The following is a 25,670-nucleotide window of genomic DNA, read 5'->3' on the forward strand; positions in this document are numbered from 1 at the left end:
CTACATGTCTACTCTATACCCACTTTCCTGAACAATTTTCATTGTGAGTTATAATTCACCATCTCAGGTTATCATTAGGGGGAAATGACAGCAGCACAGTGTTCAATATATTGTAACTTTCGGTATCTAAATGATACAATGTTGTTTACATTGCTCATGAGGACAGACCTATGGACAGACCACCTTATTTGCAGATTCTTGAAATTGTAATTTAATTTGTAATTGGTTGTGGATTTTGTATCCAGTTTTCACTTTATGTATCTTTATACAATGTTTACTACTTTGCTTATGAGGACAGACAGCCTTATTTATAGATTCTTGAAATTGAATTGTAATTTCATTTGTAAATAGTTACATTCATGTGGATTTATCCAGCTTGCACATTTGTATGCATGCACTTATAGGTGCATTTGTTGTTGTTGAAGGCCTGGCTGTTAGTCTTTATTTACACGATTTTGTTGCAGGCCTACTGGCCTAGATGTTTATGCACCTTGGCTTTGTTCTGAATGCACTTTGTTGTAGTTATCCTACAGAGAAAATGCACTTGACTTGGAATTAATGTACTGTATGCATTCAAAAGTGCTGAATAAATGTTTTATGGACCCATAATAGTGATTACTATTTAAGTTAAGTTTTGCCATAATCATGTCTTTTTCCATAATCAGGTAGCTGAACAACATTGGTAAAAAATGTATACATTATATATATATATATATTTCTATTAATCATTTTCGGCCTTTCGGCATTCGGTTTTCGGCCAACTGTTTCCTATTTTCGGTATCGGTTTCGGCCAAGAATTTCCCATTCGGTGCACCACTACATATAATCTCCGTTCAAGACTTTGTGCAGTGAAATGAAAAGCTTTTCTCACTGCACATTACACAAGATTAATATGAAAAACAAATCTCATAACAACAAAAGAAACTTCAATAGCAACAACAGCATGAAGTGACTGGTGCATAGAACACTCAATAATTCCCTTGGTACATCAAGGCAAACATGAGAAGATCTTCCAGCAGTGCTGCACTGACTGCATGTCTGAATCTGATAATAGGACCTTTCTCTTTCTTCATTCAAATGTGGCTATGCAGCCCTTTTTCTTTCTAAACAGTGAGTTCAGTATGGCTGTAGGTAAAACATCAATCTTGTGCTTCAGCAAAACCCCTGACAGGGCAATACCAATGAACTGTAGCTCTTGTATCGTACTAATGCACTCCTCGATCTACTGAGGGCACAAAACGTCATTATTGGAAAGATGTTCACCTTAGGTCAAAAGATGTTGGGAGCTATAAATAAAAAAACAACATGCACTTTCAGTCTGAGTACACAATCCTGTTCAGGAAATGTTATATATTTATTAAAGAGAGTGATGTCTCTGCCAGATTTGTAGTATAAAAAATGAATAGGTTTTGGAAAATTGCACCATACGCCTTAAAACAGCATTTGCCAAAGCTGTCTGAATACCCCAGAGACACATATTGCTAACCTCACACAGGGTCCCGAGGGGGGAATACACAGAGGACTGAGTAGGAGGGACTGAGAGTCTGTGGCTCCGTCAAACATTAACCCACAGTAAATCCTTTTTGTTCAGGATCAGGATTCAAACATCTCCATACGGGTGAAAATCAAACATGTCTTTGTGCGAACAAGCTGACAAGTTGAAAAGCCAACCATCCCACAGAGCGTCTCAGCAGCAGGAATCAAAGAATTAGCCTCGGGCTCGCCGAACATTGGTTATATCCATATTCATAAAAGAGATAGCTGAGACGATAGGACTCCATCGCTCAGCCCCGCCACTCACTTTGTCAACACTTCCACAGCTGCTTGCAAACGGAGTAGATAATATGCCACTTTTCCCCACAGATGAGTGATGAGAATCAGGATCACAGCACATCCTGTTTATCTTACTGTACAGCAACAAGTAGATAACTGCTTTTGTGTGACATTGTGTAAGCTTTTGTGCGCGTGTACGATGCTCTGTAGCAGCAACAATGCGGATATCCAATGCTGATTTAAATCAATGGGAAGTGCAGCCTCTCATTTAACAGTGTGGTTGAGGAGTCAAATGGTTTCATGGACATCTGCCAGTTTTCCCTGTTTGGACTCCTGCCAGTATTTATGCAAGCAAAGCGGCTGTTAGATGCATGAAAGTGTGGTGTGTGTGTGTGTGTAGGCAATTTTAACCTGGACCACAAGGATAAACGTACGGCATTAAAAAATAAAGGTTGTGTTATCCTATTGGCCGGAGAACCCTGCAACACAAGCATTGAAACAGTGAAAGTAAAATAAAATTACTGCAACATAATCGCCAATATCAATGGATTTTCTTGCGGGGGCAGTAACCCATACAAATCTTTCATGTCAAAGTTAAACTTACTTACTAAACTTTGGCACACAAACTCACAGAAAGCAAGCTGGTTTTCACACTGCTGACTCCTGAGTGCACAAAGAGCTGAAAAGTCCATAATGGAGGAAGCTATCATGACTTATTGTTACCAGGCTTTCCTGGTCTACATTGCAGGGTTCAGACGAGAAATTGTTTTTGTGTTATACAGGTTACTCGATAAATAAGGCAATTATTGATTCATAACATATTTGCTGCAACATGATCAAGTAACCCGACAGACTACATGATGAATCAATGCTGGCCATCTTTAACAATCAGCGTATCTACTGTATGAGGAAACGCTTGGGATATATTTCTTGGAAAAAGATTGTAGATACATTTTTACATGTATGATGCTGGCGTTGTGTTCAGAAAAGTCTTTAAAAAGGAAGAAAAACAACTGACCTTTTCTCTGTTTCACAATTGCATGTGCAGCACCAACAACATCCTTATCACATCAATGCTCTTTTGCTTCACCAATGTTACATTTGAAGAGTACTTTTTAGAAATCCAGAATTACACCGATGACATCCTACTTCTTTCCCCTTAACTACAACTTCGCCTGAACAAATGAAACAATCACTTAATAATACTACTATTGAGAGTGATACTAATACAAAAGCATTCCACATCTATGATTTAAGTCAAATGTCCGATAAGTGACTCAAATTCAATCCATTTCAGCTATTGACATCATGAATTTAAATTTGTCCATACAATCTCAAAACTAGAGCGCTAGCAGGGCTCTGAGAGCAGAAACTTCACTAGTAGGTCAAAGTCCAGTGAGAGATCCATAGCACTTATGGCGAACAAACAGCTCATAATAAACCAAGGTGTCTCAACGCCTCACTACAGGGCTGCCGAGCCAGAGCCCCAGGGGCCACATCTGAGATGAGCAGCCTACACAGCATCAGCAAGCTTGTAAAACAAGCTGTTAAACTTTATCTGCATCATAACCGTCGTGATAATATACCACAGATGCCAGATTGGAAGAAAAAAATCTTTTCCCTGAGGTTTGTTTATCTGGATACAAGTCCATTCTCTGTGCCTCTGTGTTGAGAATCTCAATGCCGCCATAAAGAAAAGTGATAAAAAAAAATGTAAACTTCAGACTCCACATAATCAGTTAATAAAAAGAGCTGATGCACCTTTCAGATATATTAGAAGTAGCACTCAGACAGTGTGCATGCATACTGAAAGTCTACTGCACTACTCCAGATTCAAACATCCTATTAGCCTGCACATTCACAGAGCCATTAGCATTTAAATATGCAGGAGCTGTGCTCCTTTCAAAATGCCATTTTTACTCTGCTGCAAGGAGAGTTCTCCAGTTGTCATAAACAACTTTTTTTTGTATCATTCAAGGACCTTTTCAAATGTCAGGGCCAATCAAACACAACACGACAGGTCTCTGGGTGAAGAGAAAAAACACCACGCAGAGGGCAGAGAAGAAAAGCAGACTTATCATGCATATTCATGTGGCTGGAAGGTTCAATGACTGCTGTCTCTGAGGATTGTGAGGAGTGGCAAAACAGTTTGTGTTGTAGGAGACAGCTGCAAAGAAAAGTAAGCTTTTAACTATTCCCCCCCCCCCCATCACCATGTCCAAATGTCAATGTCAAAGCCCCACAATGGGCAAAGCTCTGTGTGCCCACAAGTGAATCCCAAAACCCCAACACCAACTCTTTTCCCCCTTTTCTCCCAGTCAGCAATTTTGGGCCGAACGTTTTCTCTGTGAAGTGGTGCTCAGCAGAATGGCAAACAAACAGAGCCATCCCTCCCCTGGCCAGGGCCCACTTCAGCATTGCAGACATCTCTTTCACTTTATAGCTTGCCTCACATCAGCAGGATGGATCCTCCTGACACAAGTCTATGTCAGCTGGACTGGAATATGGGCTCTGCAGAGACACAATGGACCCCTTCCCCCTCCTCCTCATGCCCACCTCCCTCCTGAGACGCTAAGGCAGGAGTGAGCGAGAAGGAAGGAAGAAAAAAAAAAGAATGAGGAACTAAATCACAATACATAGCTTGTACTTTCAGAGCTGCACGCCCCACTAGTATCTTCCTCTCTATCCATTTCTGTCTTTCTCCCTTCTTCACTTCCTGCCGCTCTTCATTAGTCTCTGTCTTTTCTCTCTAGCTACAGCAAGGCACAGTCACCCAGGAGGACATTATTAGCTGTCAGCATTAACAACCAGCGTAGCAGCAGCAGCAGAGTTGGTTTCATAACAATGCTCACAGAGAGCCTCTTCTCTGCCCAGAGAGAGGAGCAGGCAGTCAGGACAGCCTGCTGCGTGCAGATGGTGCTTTGTCTCTGCTAGTTCCTACTAAAGTGACACGCAGACACAAACGCAGGCACACATGTACATGCACACATAGTTGGAAGAGGGTGCCACTATTCATTCCTAATCCTCTGTGGTTTGCATGAAAGTTAATGGCAGGTGTTTAAAGCTCTGGCTTTGCCAAGTGAAGGAAGGGGAGGTGAGTGGGAGAAGATCAACTCTCTTTTTGTCCATGCTGGCAAAGAAACATACACATGCGTTTCCATGTTGGAAAGCAGAGTGTTTTACATCCCTATTAGATCTGAAAACTACGCCCCTTCATACACCCCCCCCCACCCCCTCCCCCTCCCAGCTCGATCTATCTCCGGCATAATATCCATGCATGCAGTTGAGAGCAATTAGGACTTCTTTGGAGGAAAATAGCCAGTCATTAAGGAGGAGCAGGGACTCCAGAGTTTATGCCAGGTGGGAGGCTATTAGACAGCCAAGTGGTGTGAGCAAACTCACATGGTCATAAATACAGGGAACAGTAAACATTCTCCACTGCAGCCAAGCGCTTTTCTCCAATAATATAATGAGTTACTGATTTAGAAAAATGCACATGTATGCAGCCACAACATACTGTACCAACACTCACAGTACTTAAAGGTGGGGTAGGTAAGTTTGAGAAACCGGCTCGAGATACATTTGTTATATTCCATGGAATGCTCTTAACATCCCGATAGCAATGAATATCTGAAGTGCTTTGACAAAAAAATCCATTACAACATTTCATCTGTGGAAGCCGTAATACTGTAAAAAGCACGACCAATCATTTTAGCCGGCCGGGTGTTGGAGGAGGGGCTCTGTAAGGAAGTAGCAGATTTCTTCCTAGCGCACTCCAGCTGGTCTCTACAAAATTACCTACCCCACCTTTAAAGGCTACAGTCATTTAAAATGTAACAGTGGATCTTCTTGCGCAGGTGTCTTTTCGCAACCATTCATTTTGCTATTTATACCTTTGCTTTTCTTATTGTGACATGTCAACATGACTTTATCTACAAAAAGCTAAACTTTTACATTATAGAACTGACAGTTAGTTATTGATTAGTTGAGCAATTAGTCAATGACCCAACAATTAATGGACTGTAATTTGTATAATCAAACATTTGAAACATTTACTTGTTTCACAATGTCATGTTTGCTGCTTTAATAAGTTGTATATTATTGTAAATTGAAGATATATTTAATAACAGGACAGACAAAACCAGCAATTTGCAGACGTCACCCTAAGTGAAGTGATTTGTCAAAAACATACAGGATCCTAAGATGTGTGTTCTTCAATAACACATCAATGTCTTTTTTTAACTCAAAGAGAACATTCTTCAAAGATATAAGATCTTAAAGAATTAAGATCAAAGCTTAAACGTAATTTTCTCCACAAGCTGCAACACTGAATAAGCCTCCAAGCCATTTAGCACCAACATTGATGCAGTGTTGGTCAGATATAACAATCCAAATCTAATAAAAGCAACTCAGTTTATCACTTTGGTTTTAGTATTCAACATTTGGCATCAATGTGCAGGTACAATTGAGCAGTTTTATGTTAGATTGTCTGAATTCAAAACCTTTCAAATGCAACACTGGGCTGTAATTTACTGGCTTTCTAGCCACTGAAGCAGCTGAACAGGGAATGACTAACAATAAACCACATCATTTTGGATTGGCAAAGATTACAAACAAGCTTTTAGGAAGCCAATGTTACAGAAGCAAGCTTAAAGGCGATGTGAGAACATGAAAAATTACTTTGGCTGCACTTAAGAGCAAACTTCCCTGGAGGTATCTATTTCTCCATACTTCATATATCATGTGTAGTACACAGAGAAAACACCTGCTTCTAGCTTACTCTTCCTAAACTGTCCTTCACAACCACAAACAAAAATGTACTCGGGGAGCTACTAAAACACAACATAGCAAGTTATAACAAGCAAGAAACAGGTGCTTGAAATGTGTAGAGTGCACCAATTAAACCGTAGATTTCAAAGTGTTCTTTAAAACAAAACTACCACCAGCAAGCAAGAGATGCAGTACTACAGTTGCTCAAAGAATAATTGAAGAACAGTTGTTCCCTCATTATTTGAAAAGCCTCTAAAGCTCAAAGTTCTTAAGTTGCAAAGTGAGAAAAATCTTTGTTTTCAACATCAAAGTCTTTACAGTATGCTTGCTCAGAAGTAAGCTTCTCAAGATCTCCTTGACAAAAATACAAACTTTTTTGAAACAGAGAACTATTGCATTATGAAACTAGGAAAAAAGCTAAATTAATTGCAATGAATGTATAAAACTCTCGAATAAAGAAAAAAAAGAATTACTTAAAAGATTGCAGCCACGTCAAAATCTGTTAAATAAATGCTCTGATTTAGCAAAGCAGTGTGTCTGAGTGACATCAGGCTGTACATTTGCGGCCCCTTGCAGATGGCTCGGTGTAATTTCACACCCATTACCTCCTCTCCACAATACATAGCACAATCACATGACAGTAAAAACCTCTCAAAGCAACTCCTATGGGGACTTCTAGAAGCCGTTAGTGGCCTGGCCATTATGGGAATTCTCAGAAGAGCTCACAAGAGCTATTTCAGCAGCGTCCAAATTACTGTGTTAAATGGAGTATCAGGCTCTGAAAATATGATTAACCAATTGTAACTGCTTTTCTTCTGTGACTTCAAAACAGGCGTACAATGCACGGTTTCAATTCTTCTCTGCTCCTCTTCGTTATGAAGGAGTCATGAAAGCAATGCAAGACATTCTCACAAATAAACATAACATGGCATTCACTGTCCAAAGAAAACCAAGATGGTGAGCGACAGTGAGCGGCAGCACCTGTGCTTTCAAAAACCATCATCTCTCCCTGCATCGATGCACTTGCTCTCCCAGCTTGCCTCTCTCCGCTATCCGGCGTGTTATAAAACAGCAGAAACGCACAAATGAGTCCCTACACAAGCATGTTGTGCAGCAGATCAGACATGTTCAACAGTGCTCTGTACATGAACAAATCATGTTTGTAATCACAGTACACCGACTCCACCAGTCACCAGGGAATATCTGTTCAGGCAAATGAGACTCCAATACAAACATATGCACACACACACACGCCAACATTGATAGCTATCATCAAGCACAAGCTGTATGCATGGAATCATAAATATTAAAGCGTTGGTTTTGCATTTTCCTGGCATTTTCCACCTCGGAGATAAATCAAAAAGCCTGATAGGAGCTGCCATGTACATTGCAATGCTGCCTGGGAAGCATCTCCCTAGGGAGGCCAGCTTTCATATCTGAACACATGCAGGCGTGAGAGGAAGTTCTACCCCCAGCGGAGTTAAAGGCGACGGATGAGGGGAGGGATAGGGAGAGGCAAACAAGAATGGGGGGTCTTGTCTTGCAGGTGGGGAAAGTGAAATCCCAATGACAAAACTTAGCAGTGCTGTCGCCGTTACGTCATCAGGTGTGTGCTTGTGATGTAAAGACACTATGATCTCTTTTTGAGCTGATCAAATGTTCTAATCAACATTAAAGGCAAGAATATGTCTCTGAAAGTGTGTAGGCCGAGGCCTGCATATCATTAACAAAAGGCCTTTTCTCTGTGGGCAGGCTCCACTTTAAGTTCCCTTGCCTGTTGTGACAATGCCCACAGGGGGAGAGCAGATGTCTGTTGCCAGCAGCACATCTGCATACAGCCTCAATCTCCACCCCTCCACTGGCCAGACAATGGAGCCGCCCTCCTCCCCTTCCACTTGAATCTTTCTTCCACTGGAGCATCCAATTGCAGTAAAAAAATAACAAAACAAAAAAGAAAGGGGGAGAATAGAGACTCAATGCCGGTCGAAACTGTGATATAAAAAAGGAATTATCCTCCTATTTAAAGTAATATTCAGAGGTTCATAGGGATGCCTGATGGTGCACTAATTAATCACTCATTAATTAGTGTAGGCCATGAGGCCAAGTGCAGTTCAAGTGGATTTGTTTGGTATGCAATGCATGCTAGCAAGAAATGTTGCACAACACACTAGTGCCAAACTTTTGATGAAACTCTTGAAGTCTATATGTCTTCAAATGTATCTTGCAAAACAATATTGGGCAAAAAAAATGTCTCAGTGGAGCTTTAATACATTCACAACACTACCTTGTAGCTGCACAGCTCATTAGCAACTTAATAAAGCCTATTCCCACATCACTATGAAGTGTATCGGATAATGTCTACTCCCTCTCTTGTCTTGTCCCTCCTTGCTGATGGCGCAGGGACACATGGACAGCGACTCGAGTATAGCTTTCAAAACTATACCCCGGTGGAGCACACACTGACATTTGTACACCACCTTTTGCAATAATCTTGAATCCTACCTCGACTGGATGTTTACTGAGAGTTCAAACGTCGGCTTTTGGGGCTCCAGAAATAGCATCGGAGGCTACGCATTTCAAATCCGCTTGTTATCTCGGATTTAGATAATGATCCACCTTTAGATGACATAAAACTTAATCCTGAACGCAACGGGACAATCTCCGGCGCTGGGAAACGGTGCCTGCTGTCGGTTTTACGGGGGGAAGTGGCGTCGGATCTCGGTGTGCCTGGTTATCCTGCTGTTTACTTCTACGGTTCATAAACACTCCTATTCTTTTCCTCCTGCCAGAATTGAGAGGTGTGTATCAGTTTGCTTTTCCTTTTTTTTCTCTCGCTTTTTGAGTGAGGCGGAGCCTTTGCCCACTTCTCCCGCACACACATACACGCATGCACACGCGCACACACACCGCGCGCACACACACACACACACACCACTTTGATGGAGATGGGACAGGGGGAAATTGCGAGAAAGGCAATTTGTGATCTGTCAAAAATGACTAGATTGTTGCTATTTTGTTATTTTTTTCTGTTAATTTCACATTTTAACCACTCGAATGGAATTGTGTGCTTCTCAAAACCTTATTCAAGCAACACTTTAAAAGGATTAAGATTGTAGCCTACACGATGTTATATATAATCAACGCGATTTGTGAGCTCATGTTTTTTTTTTTTGTAAGGACCAGCAGCGTTGTGTAAACTTGTGCTAACTTCTAAATTACTAAATTGGGCTGAACCTTCAAAACAGGAGGCGTGTCTTTGGCCAGTTACAGTTACATGTAAAGTTGCCTCAAAACTCCTGAAATAACCCCTCCATCAAAAAGCAGTAAATAGGCTAGACTGCCTCAGCTAACGCTAAACACTCAAGCATCACGTGTACAATGTAACATACTTTTTTTATTTAGTTTTGTTGGCCAAGCATTATATATATATATATATAATAAACCGATGCCTCGTCAAAGTATTTATAAGACTGTCGGCTTACAATATTCACTAATATTGTAAGCCGACAGTCTTATAAATACTTTGACGAGGCATCGGTTTATTATATATATATATATATAATGCTTGGCCAACAAAACTAAATAAAAAAAGNCTCCCTCCTTTGTCTGGGGGAGAGTAGAGGTGTGTGTGTGTGTGTGTGTGTGTGTGTGTGTGTGTGTGTGTGTGTGTGTGTGTGTGTGTGTGTGTTCACTATCATCCTCTAACAACTACTGTATAAACAAAGGCAAATCATAATATCAAACCCTAATGTGGTGCACTTTTAATGTTTTCCAGGCTGTATTGATAAAGTACAAATAGATTGACTGGACTATAATGAAAATAAAAAAGGGAAGCATGGTGTTAGTTACATAACATCGTTTATATTTGAAATGCGCAGAGACAAATAAAGTATAGGAAGGTGATTTACTAAATTACTTATAGAGGTTACATTTATAATGAACAAACACAGGATTAAAGCTGTATCAATAAAGGACTCTCATTCAAATTGAAAGAAAGGGGGGGGACATATGCATGGGTAATGAGTTTAGGAAACACACATATACTACATAAATTGTGTAATTTTACAACATTAAATAATATACAGGACAATTTGCTCAGTAATCTTTATATTTAAGAGTTTAAAAGTGATTTGAGTTTGCTGCTTTATTTATTTGGGAGAAAAGGGTGCATTCATTTAAATCGAAAGTTTGACTTAGAGATTATACCTAACGGCAGGGATTCAATTTTTTTTGTCTGTCTCTGTCTCTTCCATCCCCACTGCTCCCATTGCAAACATATGCTTCAGTTGGTGTCCCCCGTCGGCTGGTGTTGGTCTTTGGAGTGTTTGGGATGGTGCCCAGTAGTTACATTGTGTTGGAGACTAAATGACCACAGGGATAGATGCACTCAGGACAGGGCCAACAGCCCCCAGGCCTCGGACCACACACAGGGGGCACATGGTATACAAGATGCAGAATAGAAGGTACGATCCATTGCTAACGGTTATTTCCTTTATCTTAGTTGAAAGCTCTACTCAAAGCTTTGCTGGAAGTGTTGGAAATGTATGCAGAGACCGAAGTGACCAGGAAATCCAACTATGCCATCTGTACCGTGTTATACATGGCAACAACTGCTGTGTGAATAAATGTAGGGTTCACAATTATTCTACTGCAGAGACTAGAGCTAAAAAAAAAATAGGGAGGTTACGGATTGCATGTTTTAAGCATGACATCAAGGCACAGCTGCAGATGCTGCGATCAACACCTGTGGCATGAAGAGAAAAAATGAACTTAGTAAACATGTAGTTGAGCACCAAATCTAAAAGATTTGTGGGGGTCGTATTTCTGTCTGTCTGAATTGAAAGTTTGTAGATAAAACTGTTGGTAGGTTATTTTTCACATCTTATTTATTCAGTTAACTACATGAATAAATAAATAAATATTATATCCCTGAGGGGTTTGAATACGTTCGCAAGTCTCTTTCACATTAACAGTATCAGCATCAATCTTGTTTTCTTTCTTTGCCTTAAAGATAGTCAAATTAAATTAAGTTGGGAAATAGGGAAATTGTCTGTAGCCTAAGGTAAAAGGGGTAGGCTATGTAACTTTAAAATGTGAAATGTTATTTCCCCCATAGGCCTAGATGGTTTAGCTATTTTTTTCAGCAAGATCGTTTAAAGATGGGGTAGGTCATTTTGGAGAAACCAGCTCTAGTGCGTTAGAATTTGAAAATACACAGCTGGAAGAAATCTGCCACTTACTTACAGAGCCCCTCCTCCAACACACACGAACGCGCACATGACCAATTAGGGCACGAGAAGTTTGTGCACAGAGAGATGAAGGCTGACAGGCAGGTAGGCCATCCAGTTATTTTAGTCGGGCCGGCTAAATGATTGGTTGTGCTTTTTACAGGCCTCCACAGATGACATTTTTTAATGGATTTTTTAAATTTATTGCTAATTTATTGCTATCGGGATGTTAAGAGCATTCCATGAAATATAACAAAAAATGTATCTCGAGCCGGTTTCTCAAACTTACCTACCCCACCTTTAAGAGAGTAGAAGAAGGGCAAGCACAGAAGCCACATTTAAATACGTGTTAAGATTGATTAAAATATCACAATGTTAAAATGGAGTGTAGCTCTACCTAGCTCAGATGTTTTTCCTCACATTAATAGTTTTTAACAAACTGTGCCAACTGACCAAATTAACGTTAGCTTGCTTTATGACCAGTTTACGTGGAGAGTAGAGTTATATTACATCTGGTCCACACACGATAAGACACTTGATACAAAATGTTGTTTATGTATATATTTTGCATTTAAATTTGTTTTAAAGTACACAATATATACGTGAAATTGAAGAACGCTATGCTAATAATGCTAGCTAAATGACCAAATAGCGTCTCTTAAGTTAACTTAGCTAGCTACATTTTAGCTAGCAACATTTCTCCCTTAACCTACTAGAAACAGCTGACTCATAAACACTAATATTGTAAGCCGACAGTCTTATAAATACTTTGACGAGGCATCGGTTTATTATATATATATATATATATATATATATATATATATCTGGTCCTTGCTGCTGGTGCAAGCACTTTGGAGTTTGTGAACGTATGCCCTGTTAAAATGTAACAAGGATTAATAAAAGCCAACTTGTTTCTGTATTTGTGCCCTTTAGAGTTCAGTGCTGTGTCAGCTCCCAGCTTTTTCTTTAGAGAAGAAATGGTTGAATTGAGCAACCTGATTTTTATTTTATTCAGATCACAGTGCAAACAGAGCGACAGCCTCTTGGCAAAACGGAGAGAGAGAGATATAGAGAGAGGGAGAGAGATAGAAAGGGTGGATTGTGGTGCTGGGGATGATGCTCCGAGACGTTGCCCTGTGCTGTGTACTGCTATTGTGCATCAGTCACTGCTGGAGGCCAAACTGTCAGGACGGAGCAGCGTTCCCCCAGAGACCCCGTTCCCCGGCCCGGAATGCCCAGGAGAAACTCAACTCCGAGAGACACAGATCAACCACAGTACTTTATCCTCTTCAAGTCATCCATATTTTAATCTTACAATAAATATTTTGTCAAGAAATAGCTAATACATTACTTCCATAATGATAGTTTCCTGTAGTTTCAATTTACACTCCATGATAAAATCAGTAAATCATAATGTTTCTGATGACAGGAAACGCTTCAGTAGAATACTTTTGACTCAAGTGCAGTTGCTCTTTTAAATTAAAAGTATCATGCTGAAGCAATTTCATTTCTTATTAATTTAATTTGTTGTTTACAGAAAACAATATTGGTGAACATTTGTCGCTGCCTGGGATTGGCCCACAGCTTCTTTGTGTGGTCAGCTTGGTGTACGCTAACAGATTGTTGACTACACAGCTAACAAGCCTACAAAGCATATTTTAAAAGATCCCAAAGCTCACTGGAGATGCTCAGTGTCCAGATGATCTGCTCCTACAAACTGGCTTTTCGTCTGTGCTAAAGTTTGTTTGAAATATCATAAAGCTCTTGCTGCCATGGCTTGACGAGTCCAGCGAGATGATTGGTTGTCTGAACAGGAGACGTGTCCTCCTGCGAAGCCTCCTTCAGAGCAAGGAAACTCTTTTCTGTCCTCTTGTCCTTCATCAGCTGGGAAAGATAGCTGTCCCTGGATTTCTCTCGCTGTGCTGTGAAGGAAGATCTTCCTGGTCTTCTCTCTCTGTTCCTCTGTATGAGAAGCTGGAATCTTTCCAGTGTCTTCCTAACCTCCACTTCCTGTTTTCCAAAAGCGTGAATAGATTGCATATAAAATACAACAGAATAGTTAAAGTGCATGATCTGGTGTGGACTGAGAGCTTTCTTCTATTCATTCCAAACAAAGCTGGATGTCATCACTGGGCGGAAAAGAGCTTCATGACCGAGTGTAAAGACTTAACAGTTACTACCAAGCTCAACTAATGAGGTACATATAATATACATATTGTTGGAGCTATATATTGCTTTATGTTGTTCTTGCTGTTATTGTTTATTGTTAATGTATATTTATTTAGTCTAACTATTAAATTAGCAATTAAAATATTTCTTTATGCTTTTATTTTGAAGGCAGTTCTAGGCCCTGGGTGATTGGGCACCTGCTGATCAGTATATATTGGAGGCTGGTGGTGGGATCAGTAGGCACATTTTCTTTTACCAGGGTTAGCACAAGGAGGCTTCAGGAAAAGCACAGGGCAAGATATAGGAACACTGTTGTACTTTTGATGATATTGGATCAATGAAATGCACAGAAACGACGTTCTTGCCTGGACTTTGATCATTCCCTGCTTCTGATTCGCCAGCTGGTGCCTTAGCGGCAGTTTCCGTTTTGAGGTCATTTTCTCTTTTATTTCTTACATGTACAAATGTACGCTAAGTAGGCTGAGGAAGATTGTAAGTCTATTTAAGACACTAACCAGTTGCAGTTTGGGAAATGTAGGATCCAGTGTTTCTGGAACTTGATTCACACTAAATGTGGACAAAAAACAAGGGTTGGCTAAGCTACAAAGTTGGTGATATTATACTATATATATATATATATATATAGAATATATTATATAGTTATATATATTTATTAAAATGATATATATAAAAGGAACATACGGAAGGAAAAATTCAGTCCCATTCATATAAGTACCTTAATAAGAAAAATGAATGATAAAATTATTTAAGAAATTGAGTGAGATGTGAGAGCATGTGTAAATAGGGTCAGGATCTGATGCCCTTACTGTGGCAGGCAGAGACACACTGTCCTCAAGATGCGCTTTCTTTATTTTGAGTTTTAATTTTCTTTTAAAATTTGAGGATTCTTACTATACATTTGGGGTAGGATTGTTTCGTATGGCTTACCGGTTTAAATTTATGGCAGGTGTTTTTTTTACCTCTCGTGTTTCATGCATGGCCAGTCTGTGATGCATTCAGTCTGTACTTTCCAAAACATCAGTCGCTGGGTCAGGATTGCCACCGTGTCTTTTTAGGGCAGATAGCATTGCATTTAAATTTGGTTACATAATGTTCCTGATCAATAATATGGACAGGGGCACATGAGATTTTAAAGCTGTGCTCGGGATCTTGAGAAAACCATCACATGGATAACTTAGATACCTGAGTATTACTTAAAAAACACCATGATCTTAGGCCAGGTTTCAGAGTGACAGTCACAAGGCAAGATTCATGTGAGAAGGCCGCTGTCCAGAAATCTATAAACTCCCACACTGAGAGGGAAGATGGATCTCAGGAGCAGAGTCTTGATTTAACACCTCAGACCGCTGTCACAACCTCCATCTGCTNGAACACACACACACACACACACACACACACACACCTCTAATCTCTTCACTGTACACTGGGTATTTGAGAGGATCAGTAGTGTGTGAATGCATATTTCTGCAGAGACATTATTTCTTCCCTCAATTCCTCCTGGCAGAGATCTGAGTGTTTGACCTTTTTAAAATGCAAAGCGATTCTTCTACTCCAGAGAGTGAACGGGAGGCTCATGATTGTGCTACTAAATTTGAGAGACTTAATGCAGTAACTCACAGAAAAGGAGAGCTGTTCTGCAACTGCTGGAGTCTTGACTTGGTTACGGGGATACAATAACACCTCCAAGGGTTATGTTAATCTTTAAAGAGGGGTTATTCTTATGCCGCTCCACTCTTTATCTCATTTGATGGAATATTTCACTGCAACCTTGAATCAGTGTCCCATGCTTAAATCACCTTGTTGCATTGGATTTCCTTATGAGTATAGCACTTTTTTGCTTTAAGTCTTTAAAATCAAACAAACTGTAAAGATGTATTCATTCGGTCCAATCATTTATCAATGTTTTAACTACCAAATAATATTTTTAATGTAATTTTAAATAACCTTGTCAATGTGGAAAACCTGACTATCTCTGCAGTGGCTTCCCTTGGGATTTTAGATAAACATCTCACATCTTTTCACACGTTTCCTTCTTGTTGCAAAAGGGAAGTGCAGCTAATTTAACATCAACACCACCACCCGAACACTTGTGATTACCAGCAGACTAAAGTGGAGATCATGTTAAATTGAGAATTTAACAACTTTTGACACCCACTACATGCGGTACATTGTAATGGGAATCTCACAGGAGTTACATTTACAATTGATAATGATGTCAAATCGTTAAGTGTGCCATTGTACTGCACGTACCTCCTCCACTAAGTGTGTATAGAGTGAAGCAGCAGACTATCGTTTAACATTGCTGTTAAGATGACATTATATCATTATTCAAACAAAGCCACACAGTACCAGTTTGTCCGCACTAACATGTAATTATATTCCAACACAAAAAGGCCTCTGACAGAGCCTTTTAGAAAACAGGGATGCCTCCATTGGCTCATATATATGTATCTTACAAAATGCAAATTAAGAAGATATACCCCTTTGACTGGAGAAAAAGTGTGAAAACAGTTAATTAGACTTGTTGTGAGGTCTATGGATGTCTTTGTTTTCTCCCTTAGGAGAAGAACTGTGAATATGTATGCGAGATGCTGACTATATAAACTGTAAATAGGGTTTGTAATCGAGCTCAGAGCAGGAGGTTCTATAGCCATGAAAACAGCAGCAGTCTCTATACTGCAAGCACAGAAAATATCTACAGAAGGAAACAGAATTCAAGCTTGTCTCCCACAATTAGAAGACCCTTTCAAATGTAATTAACTTCATTTGTTGATACATTTTTCATCCACCTCTTTTTAGTAAAGTGTGAGAGACAGTGTAAAGAAGCAGAATCTGTGGGGCGTGTGGTCCAGCTCCTGATCTGCAAATTGGAATAGATTTATCTATTTAACTTAATAAGATTACAATGATGCTGAGGTTATGAAAGAGCACACTAGATGAAACTAAGAGGTGGAGCTTCTTATAGTGATGAAATACTTGGTAATATTTAAGAAATGTGGCAAGCCAAAGGGAACGACTGTTTAAGCTAAGAAGTGTGTTTCAGAGTGGAGGATAAAGGGGCCCTTCTTGTTGCCTTAAGGTTGCCACTGCATTGTTCGTGCAAGAATAAAACAAAAGATCAGGAATCCATAATACTGATTCTGCCTTAAAAAGCTTGAACAAATAGCTAATTTCACATTAACATACGACATAATTGAAACCAATGTTTAATTGTCATTCTTATTAAACACAAGTGTGCTGCTAAATCATTGCTACAACAGCAATGCTTACAAACGGACACAGTCTTGAATACAATTTTCCAAATGTACTTAACTATTCATGATCATTTCATCCATCCTTTCATAGACTATATTTTCTTTCTTGCGGGTTAGGTATTTGAACTGACTGCTGCTTGTAGGTCTTTGTATACAACCAGCCTAATGTAATTATACTCACCACCTACACACAAATTACCATGCAAACTGTGTCGGAGGTTTAAAAATTACATGGAGGAATGTGATTTAGTACAAGAAGAGGTCTGATCTTTGAAGCAGTATTTCTGCTGCGCTGCCACAATGTCAGGTCAGCAGACCTCACTGCTTCAACATTGGAAGCAGGACTACAGCTAACAAGCTCCAAAGTACTCCATTTAAACACACATGTGTACAGTGCAAAGACACACAAACACACACCCACTGAGCTTCGTAACTGGGGAGCTCTTATCTCCACTGAACAAACTCTTCGAGTGATGGGAATGTTCTCAGGATGTTATCTTGTCCTCTGTGGAAATGAGATAGCCAGCCACCTTTATCACCACCCTCAGACTCTGGAGGGCCCCTGACCATTACTGGGACAAGGAGCACTAGGCTGCCAGGGGACAGAAACCAACTGAAAAAAAGAGACTGCCAGGAAATTAGAAGTACGGCAAGTGGAATGACTGACAGCAGATTGGAAGGGGTTTCACGCTTAGATAGTCTTAACCCAAGTCAAAGCTACTGTATGTCTTAAGGGCCTTTTTGGACAGATGTTATTTGCAGATGATGCTGAACAAGATGAGACATAAGAGAAAGAGTCATACTGTGAGCCTTGACACCTTATTAAAAATAATGTAAAATAAATGAGAGAGAACAAATTATCAAAAGAATCGGGGAAGCTAGACATTAATTATAATTGGCACAAGAATAAACAGAAAAATATATATCAGTGAAATATGAGAATTAATTGAAACATCTCCATGGCAACTCCCTTTTCAAGTCACATCTTTAATGAATGTGTAATGGACAAAATGCACAACGCACAACTTCATATTAACGTCAGAACAGATGCCAAAAAGAAGTCAATTTTGTTGGAGAAAAAGTGATTTTGCAGTGCGCACAACAGAGTATGTCAAAACAGAACAGGAGCCTTTTTTTGACACACATACACACAAACGTACGTATGTGTTCCCTGTGTTGCTGTCATTTTGACTGTCTGGCAAATCCACCTCTTGTTTTCAAAGCATTTTTTTCTCTAACAGGTGCAAAACCTCTCAACTCAACACATCAAAGAGACACATGCACCTGTGAATAAATCACAGTGAATGGTAAGAATCCAGACTAGGGCATCCTAACACCAAAGAGGTAGGATTCAAAGTGTCTGATTTAATATTCATGAAGTGCAGGGCTTTGGTGGTTGAATGCTTGTTTACTGAGATGTGTCTTTTGTCCTTGGGAGAAGGTTTGATATTCCACCGAGCAGCTGTATTTACATATACTTGCTGTTTATTCTTTACATGATACGAAGACACACATCTCGCCTGACATGCCACATACGTTACACAATACCACATACCGGCTAATGATTGACACGCAATTTCAGTGTGCTCTGCTCTCCTCTCCCCTGTGAAGTATTAAAAGCTTTACTGCTGTTCTAACAGAGCTAATGAGAGTTTCTGATTGTGAAGTGTTGGTGGCTTCCGTGCGGAGGAGTTGTTCAAGTTGAGGCAGGTCCAAAGCAAAGTGAAGTCTGCAAACTGCACCCACAGGGACAGAGGTGGCAGACAACCAGTCAAAACCAGAAACAACCAACTGTCAAGCACTAAAGCAGAAATGTTTTTCATTAATTAACATTTCTTTCACTCCCCAAGACCACTGTGCCTTTTTTTTAAAGATAAATGTAGGTTTGATTTGACCAACAGAAACACTTAACAGATTTCTGTTTCAGTAACATAACAAATATAGGGTTAACATAGAGCCAGTAACCCTTTTTCTTCATCTTTGTATCCCTTTTTTCTGTTTTATCAAAGGTGGTTATTACAAACCCATGCCCTGCAGCCTAGTGTCAGTTATGCACCTGCATCAAGGACTCTGTTTTTGGGCAGCAACGTGTGAAAATAATCTCGAAGTGAAATCAGAAGGGGCAGCAGTTTCCAGATGGATGACTCACAGCTTTCTTCTCTCGCTATATACTAACTGTGGGATGTAATGTCACCTTTTCTAAGTGAAACAAACTCCTACAAGGTCGGGGATGTATATGGAACAACTAATTACTAGAGCTGAAAGAAAGCATGTGAGGAAAAACCCATCTCCCCGGCATGGGTATTAAAGAAAGAAAGCAGCTGGTCAGAATGTACTCTGGAGAAAACATCAGCAATTGGAGAAAGTGGTCGGGGACACTCTTCACTTTAAGTGCTTTTCTCTGAGCAGTCTGTTATTCTCCCACGCTTTCTGATCTCTTGCAGTAGCGGCACACACACATATCCATCTTTTTCATCCCCAAGGGTGAAACAAAGCCATGCATTACGACTCAAACGAAGCTGCTCAATTTATTAAAAATGCAATAATTCAATGTCTTTATGTTGATATGCCTTAAAATAAGAATAGCTCGAATTATTTTGTACCCACCATATACTCCAAATCATGCACATTACACTGGGTCTTTGGTGGTTACATTTCTCACAGTTTGGCTGTTAAACAAATCGACATCAGAGAAGTCATGCAGACCTGCTGCCATCTGCTGGTCAAACTGTGAACTACCAGCACTCTTCACAGGGCTATAGTATAGGCTACTGTAATTCAGATTATAGTACTCTGAAATCAAGACTATGACATACCATGTGTATTAAAATATTAGCAAGAATATCAAGTTGCACTGAGGATGCATTGTTATAACATCAAGTGTTCTTCTATTTGCTCTGTCTGCAATACAGCCCACTATACTCTAAAGCTCCCAAAACAAGAGAAAATGCTATCTGATGCTTCTGATTCAGTTCTTTATTTGACAGCTGGACCCTCTTGAAAGTCCCCCTCACCCTCTCTATGATCTAGTGTCCTACACGTTGGGGCCTGGATGGTGTTGAGCAGTTAGCTGCCAGCACTTGCAGGGTCTCTGAGACATTCAAGTCGTGTCGTCCAAACCACATGACATCCTCCAGAGCTGCCTCTGCAGCTTTCTGCTTGTGGTTGTGGGGGAACCGCCTGGTGCTGGTGGGAACATTAACAGCCTGCTTCACCGTGAAGTCAGTGTGTTGGACCGACATGTTCCCCTCGGTTTCTTCAGAGCTGCTGTAAGCTCCGTCGTGGGACAGGCAGAAATGGGAGTGTTGCTGTCTGGGATCATTAAGACTCTTCCTGAGTCCTACGCCCTGAGGGATATCAACATGATACAGAAAAGAGGTGTCCTTTTAAAAGGTGGGGACGTGGGGACGGATGTGAACATTTTATAATGGCTGGAATCTGTCTTTGTACTTACATTACTGAAGACAGAGATGTTGTCTTTTAAGGCATTCTTGTTGTCATGGCCGGAGAAAGGATACTCTCTGGATTTCTATAAAGAAACTCAAATTGGAGAAATGGTAGGTTAAATACAAGTGAAGACACATGTCTAAAGGGATAAAACGAGGAGGCAGATTTGCTTTGATAAGAAGTGCAATGTTATTTTATCTTTCAAAGCCCTGGTCCATATACGCTGTGAAAAAACACTATACTATCCTTTGTGTAAACACACCTGCTGAGATTTCCATTTAGGAAAGCGCTCCAAGTTCAAAGCCTCAGGCAGTGCTGATTTAACCTGAGTCAGCATGATCCCAGTGCTCGTACAAGCCTCACGACTCCTTTTCTCTTTTTCTGGTATAACTTCATGAGCAAACTGAGAATAAAATGGAAAGATAAGCTTGTTACAAAACAAAAGCAATACAATGTTATTATTTGTAATGATCTGATTATACGTTGAAATTAAGGATTTCTTACCCATTTGCCACCATTACTCATTGAAGAACATCGCGTTGCACCTTTCTCCATTTTAATAGTTAGAGAGTTCACTGAGTAGTTTCAACAATACAGCACTATCCCTGTCCAACTTAACTAGTGCAAACACACTGGTGACTATGGAAACGAGCTGGTGCATGCACAACAACACAAAATGTGATCTCAATTTGCCATGGAGACGTGGAACTGGAATTCTGTCAGTAAAGGAAGGACCAATAGAGGCCGTTTTGTTTCATATTAAATTATAGCAAATTAAGTCATTATATGAAAAATGTGGGATTTTCCTTATTTTTTTTTGGAAATGCGGAAAATTACCAAATGTGTTGTTAATGAGCTCTGCAGTTAAGCAACTGAGGACACATTTGAAGCCAAAATGGCATCTTTTATTTTTTAAATGACAAGGATAACACAATTGTTTCTATTTAAAAATGACCAAGCGAACAAAATTAGCATATACGTGACTTTATTTGTTACAACTCTGGATTTACAAAAACAACAATTAGAATATAATATAAAATAACGTTTATTCTGGGATTTTTTTTATAAGAAATGTTAATTTCTCAAAGTAATTTTTTAAATGTGTAAAAAACAAATGTACAATCCCAGATTATTCAATTTCTTTCAAATACACTTTTGGACATAGGAAATTAAAATGATTTTGTTTGAAATTAACATTATGTAAAAGTTAAAATAGGCCCACAGTGACTGACACTAAGCCCCGACTGTAGAACACCAGACCTTGATTTGAATGATGAGAACTAAACTAGCATAGTTTCAGTGTGGTTTATCACCTGAGATGGTACAACAGGGATTTTTAAAATCCTTTAGTGAAGAGTCTCAATGAGGTAAAATTCTACATCTGATACATTGGGAAAGAGGGATTGTAGAACAAGGAAACAATGTAAAACTAGACAATTAAGCAAGTTTTAATCCAACAATATATTTACAGAATATGGTGGACTTCTAAATATATTTCAGTCAAATAAAACAGGAGTTATTCTTTTTGGCATTACATAATAGGACAATTATCTTTCAACTGCAAGCAAATGTAGAATAGGGAAATTCACATTGAGGTAATCGTGCTGATAACTGTCATTTCCAGGATACAGAGGGAATATTCAACTAGGGTCACAGTTTAGACATGGTTGTGTTCTGAGTGTCCCCGGTATGTATTATTAATCCCTGAGGACAAGATGAAAAACAGGTTGAATTACCTGAGGATACAATCTAGGGTCAGAAAATTGTCAAGTTCTTCAAAGTAAGGTAGGCACCAATATCGATACCGAATCTTATATTTATTTATAGGCCTAAAAGGAATAACATATAAGTATATCTAGTCTTAACATACTGCAATAAGCATGTACTCTCTCCAAGTTAGTACAATTCCAGAGAAAGTAGCAGGAATGTGACAAAAATGAGTCCTAACATCAAAATGTAGCAACAGGCCAGTTATCAACAATCATGTTTAAGCACACATACACATCAAAATGGCTGCCTCCTCAGGTAACATAGTCTGGTCCAGTACTTTCATAAAGATTATGATACATTCAAGGTAAGGGATGCACACATGCTAGCCTGTCTCCTACAATATAATGTTGGGAATTGCATATTCAGTTTTGAGGGAAACATATCAACAATTTTCTGTGTGCAAAACCTTCATTTGTTTGACCCATTCACCAGGACCTTGTCTTCTGCAGACTATGTATAATGACTCAAAAACAAACAATCCTAGAGATGTGTTTCCAGCTAAAAGTCATTGACAGATATGGGGATATCATTTTCAGGAGAACAAGCAGCTATACTGTATGTGGATATGGGGCACTGAAAGGTCACTCGAGTGATTGGCTTCTGGTAATATTCTCTAAAAGCCCACTGAGTTATTTGATGAGACTAAATGAGCCCTCATCGGTGCCATTATAGCTTTGTTGATTACGATAACATTGTCTTGACCCCATCAACTAGACATCCATAATTAGGAAGGTCATTGGGATGCTCTTGATGAAAGCGTTCTTTAATTAAGAGGCAGCCATTTGTTTGCACCTGCTGCATTATGCATTTTTATTTTGAAGAGATCGTTGATTCTTACTCTGAATCACTGATGTAGGCATTTCTGCTTCACCACACCAAGAGCTTGTCAGAGTGGGAACAAACTCTTTTGTCCTTGCATTATGGAGGTCCTTCTTCAGCTGTTTGGCAAAACGTTGCCACCTAATAAAAAGCAGTAATCAGTAACAACTTAGAATCTCCAAAACTGTAGTCATATTATATTTGAAAGTGTGTAAATTCCTACACTCTTTTACCTTTCCTGTGCAGCGTTGTACTTATTCAACCTGTCTGCCTCCTCCCTCTTCTCCTCCATCCAGCGCCGTAAGAGTTCTTCTTTCTCTCTGCAGGCCTGTTCCAAAGCCTGATTTATTCCTTTCTGCTCCGTCCGCAGGGCTGCCAACTCTTTGGATTGACACTCGACGGTGTACTCAAATTCGGATAGAGTCGCCTTCATGGTGTTACTCCCTTTAGCCAGAGAAAGGGCCTCTTGGCGGAAGTGGGACACACTGAAACAGATAAAACGATGATTTACTGTAACTTTAATGACCTCATCAGGGTACTGTTAATTCAAACACTTAAGATTTTAGATTGTAAATCACAAGTTCACCCGCTAATAATAAAGAACACCATGTGGATTAAGATAGATTTATGCTTATTCATCAAACTGTTTCTGCTTATGATATATTAACAGCTGATTGTCAAATACAGCACTAGAACACGAGGTGATTATGCAGTACTTTATAAAGTCATGCTGTTCCTTCAGTGTGCTAAAAGTAACATATTAACACTTTTCTATTGACTGTGTGATGTAGATGATTGGATTTATTTTTTGACTATCCATGTTATAAATGTATTATCTTTTTAATTACCACACACAACCCCTATTGCAAGTCTGTCCATACTGGGAGAGGGATCCCTTCTCTGTTGCTCTCCCCGAGGTTTCCTCCATTTTTTGGGGGTTTCTTTGACAAGTTAAACTTGTCCAATGTTAGGGTCTATAGACAGAGGGTTTCGTATTCTGTGCAAACTGTAAAGCTCCCTGAGATCAATTTAACATTTTGGATATTGGGCTCTATAAATAAACTTTGATTGATTGATTGAATATATGGATCACAACATATTCTTTAAATTTAGCATTTCTTCAACTTGCCCCATGACGTCTCACAGGTTGATAGGTATTGCAAAAGTAATTAATTTCATTATTGGGTATTGAATATTATGGAAAATCAAGGCTGTTGTCACTTAAGAAAATGCTATGGAAAAATGCAATAAATTCCCCAAACCACTTTCATACTGGGCTTTAAGGTGACTCAACAAACTGCACCCAAGGATTATTTATCTCTAAGTATTATACTCAGTTTTATTAACAGGGAGTTTACACTGATGTTGTTTTAAACTTGAAATTACCGTGACTGCCAGTACTGCAGTTCAGCCTCTTTCAGATACAGAACGGTGGTCAGGTCAGAGACGGTCTGAGAGAGCTGTGAGGAAAAGAAGCAACAACAAAAAAATGATGTTATTGTCATTTTAAAAGTTAAAAGGCAATAGTATATTTTCTGATTAGTACTGTAGCTGCATGTCTGAGGCTTAGAACACATTCTTGTGCAACTATGCCTGCTTATTGAACTGATTTTGGGGGCTGATAATAATATGTTAGTCCTTGGATTTCTCCTCATTGAACCTACCTTTTCTGCCAGGTGTTCACTCTCCCTCAGTTGGAGTTGAAGGAGTCTGGTGTCTTTCCCAACTTCACGTCCACCTCGGTCTAAACTGCAAAGACAAACCGGTGTGAAGAAATATATAAACAAATACATAAACAAGCTTTGGGTATCCAAATCGCCACAATGGAGGAATGTAAATGTAGTTAAATGCTACATTTCTAACCTCTTAGATTGAACATCATCCAAACATGTTTTGCGAAAATCAAACCGTTCCTCCATCCGAGACACTGAAAGACAGAATACACATGTCCTCAGGCTAAGACACTGGGAACATACTGCAAAAGCTAATAGAGGACATATTAAACTCACAGCTCGTGAACACACCGATGAAAGGCAGCTTCTCAGTTTGGTCTCTCTGTTGCAGTTCACCACGCACGTGATTCTTCCAGCTTCTCATTGTGATTGAAACGAATTTGTCAATCCCCAAAACGTCAACAGGTATAATACGTTTTTGATATCCCACTTTATTTGGGTCAAAGACGATATTATTGTCAAAACGTAGCCGAAAACACAGGAATGAACTGCCTGAAAAAAGGAACAGCTCCTCCCAGTTCAGTCAGCTGCTTCACATCCCCCCGGCTATAACCTTTGACCTGCAGGGAACATGTCTCCTGCATACACTTTATCAAAAAACGTTACTATACTCTAATCTTATATATGATCCCATACATATAACAGGAGTAGTCTATTTGTGGAAGTTATTTTACTTTTTGAATGTA

General features: G+C 39.5%; 3 protein-coding genes across 5 annotated transcripts in view; all 3 read right to left on the reverse strand.

Annotated features, from left to right (window-relative positions):
- The window catches only part of ctbp2a (C-terminal binding protein 2a), a 71,333-nt gene extending 61,952 nt beyond the window's left edge, over positions 1-9,381 (reverse strand). Inside the window, exon 1 of the mRNA XM_010793112.1 lies at positions 9,046-9,381. The gene's annotated coding sequence lies outside the window, so the exon portion shown is untranslated. The remainder of the gene's footprint in view (positions 1-9,045) is intronic.
- Positions 9,382-18,189: 8,808 nt separating this feature from the next.
- tex36 (testis expressed 36) lies at positions 18,190-21,282 on the reverse strand. 2 transcript variants are annotated; one of them, XR_800408.1, is made up of 4 exons: positions 21,167-21,282; positions 20,925-21,065; positions 20,670-20,755; positions 18,190-20,562 (listed from the first exon to the last, which is right to left on the reverse strand). XR_800408.1 is itself a non-coding variant. In XM_010793130.1 (4 exons), exons 1-4 carry the CDS (start codon positions 21,215-21,217, stop codon positions 20,242-20,244), a joined length of 588 nt encoding a protein of 195 aa, XP_010791432.1. In that variant the 5' UTR covers positions 21,218-21,282; the 3' UTR covers positions 18,190-20,241. The 2 variants fall into 2 exon arrangements, 1 of the variants encoding a protein (XP_010791432.1); XM_010793130.1 differs by having other exon boundaries at positions 20,670-20,744.
- A 345-nt stretch (positions 21,283-21,627) lies between these two features.
- LOC104964385 (autophagy-related protein 16-1) lies at positions 21,628-25,536 on the reverse strand. Of its 2 annotated transcripts, none has more exons than XM_010793146.1 (7): positions 25,261-25,536; positions 25,115-25,178; positions 24,916-25,000; positions 24,638-24,711; positions 23,485-23,736; positions 23,271-23,392; positions 21,628-22,366 (listed from the first exon to the last, which is right to left on the reverse strand). In XM_010793146.1, the coding sequence occupies exons 1-7, from the start codon at positions 25,346-25,348 to the stop codon at positions 22,320-22,322; spliced, it is 732 nt and encodes a 243-aa protein (XP_010791448.1). In that variant the 5' UTR covers positions 25,349-25,536; the 3' UTR covers positions 21,628-22,319. The 2 variants fall into 2 exon arrangements, with proteins under 2 accessions (XP_010791448.1, XP_010791457.1); XM_010793155.1 differs by having other exon boundaries at positions 21,716-22,366; positions 25,276-25,522.
- Positions 25,537-25,670: the final 134 nt, after the last annotated feature.

The sequence above is a fragment of the Notothenia coriiceps genome, unplaced genomic scaffold (genome assembly GCF_000735185.1).
Source record: "Notothenia coriiceps isolate Sejong01 unplaced genomic scaffold, NC01 NC01_scaffold00001919, whole genome shotgun sequence".
Lineage (NCBI taxonomy): Eukaryota > Metazoa > Chordata > Actinopteri > Perciformes > Nototheniidae > Notothenia > Notothenia coriiceps.

Excerpts from the sequence above, each read along its gene's own strand:
- LOC104964385 (XM_010793146.1), bottom strand. The coding sequence starts at position 25,348 with ATGAGAAGCTGGAAGAATCACGTGCGTGGTGAACTGCAACAGAGAGAC. Across the intron at positions 25,001-25,114 it reads GATGATGTTCAATCTAAGAG|TTTAGACCGAGGTGGACGTG; the intron begins GTTAGAAATGTA and ends TTGTCTTTGCAG. Across the intron at positions 23,737-24,637 it reads CTGCAGTACTGGCAGTCACG|TGTGTCCCACTTCCGCCAAG; the intron begins GTAATTTCAAGT and ends TATCTGTTTCAG.
- tex36 (XM_010793130.1), bottom strand. The coding sequence starts at position 21,217 with ATGGAGAAAGGTGCAACGCGATGTTCTTCAATGAGTAATGGTGGCAAA. Across the intron at positions 21,066-21,166 it reads TGAGTAATGGTGGCAAATGG|TTTGCTCATGAAGTTATACC; the intron begins GTAAGAAATCCT and ends TTTTATTCTCAG. Across the intron at positions 20,563-20,669 it reads ACATCTCTGTCTTCAGTAAT|GGCGTAGGACTCAGGAAGAG; the intron begins GTAAGTACAAAG and ends GATATCCCTCAG.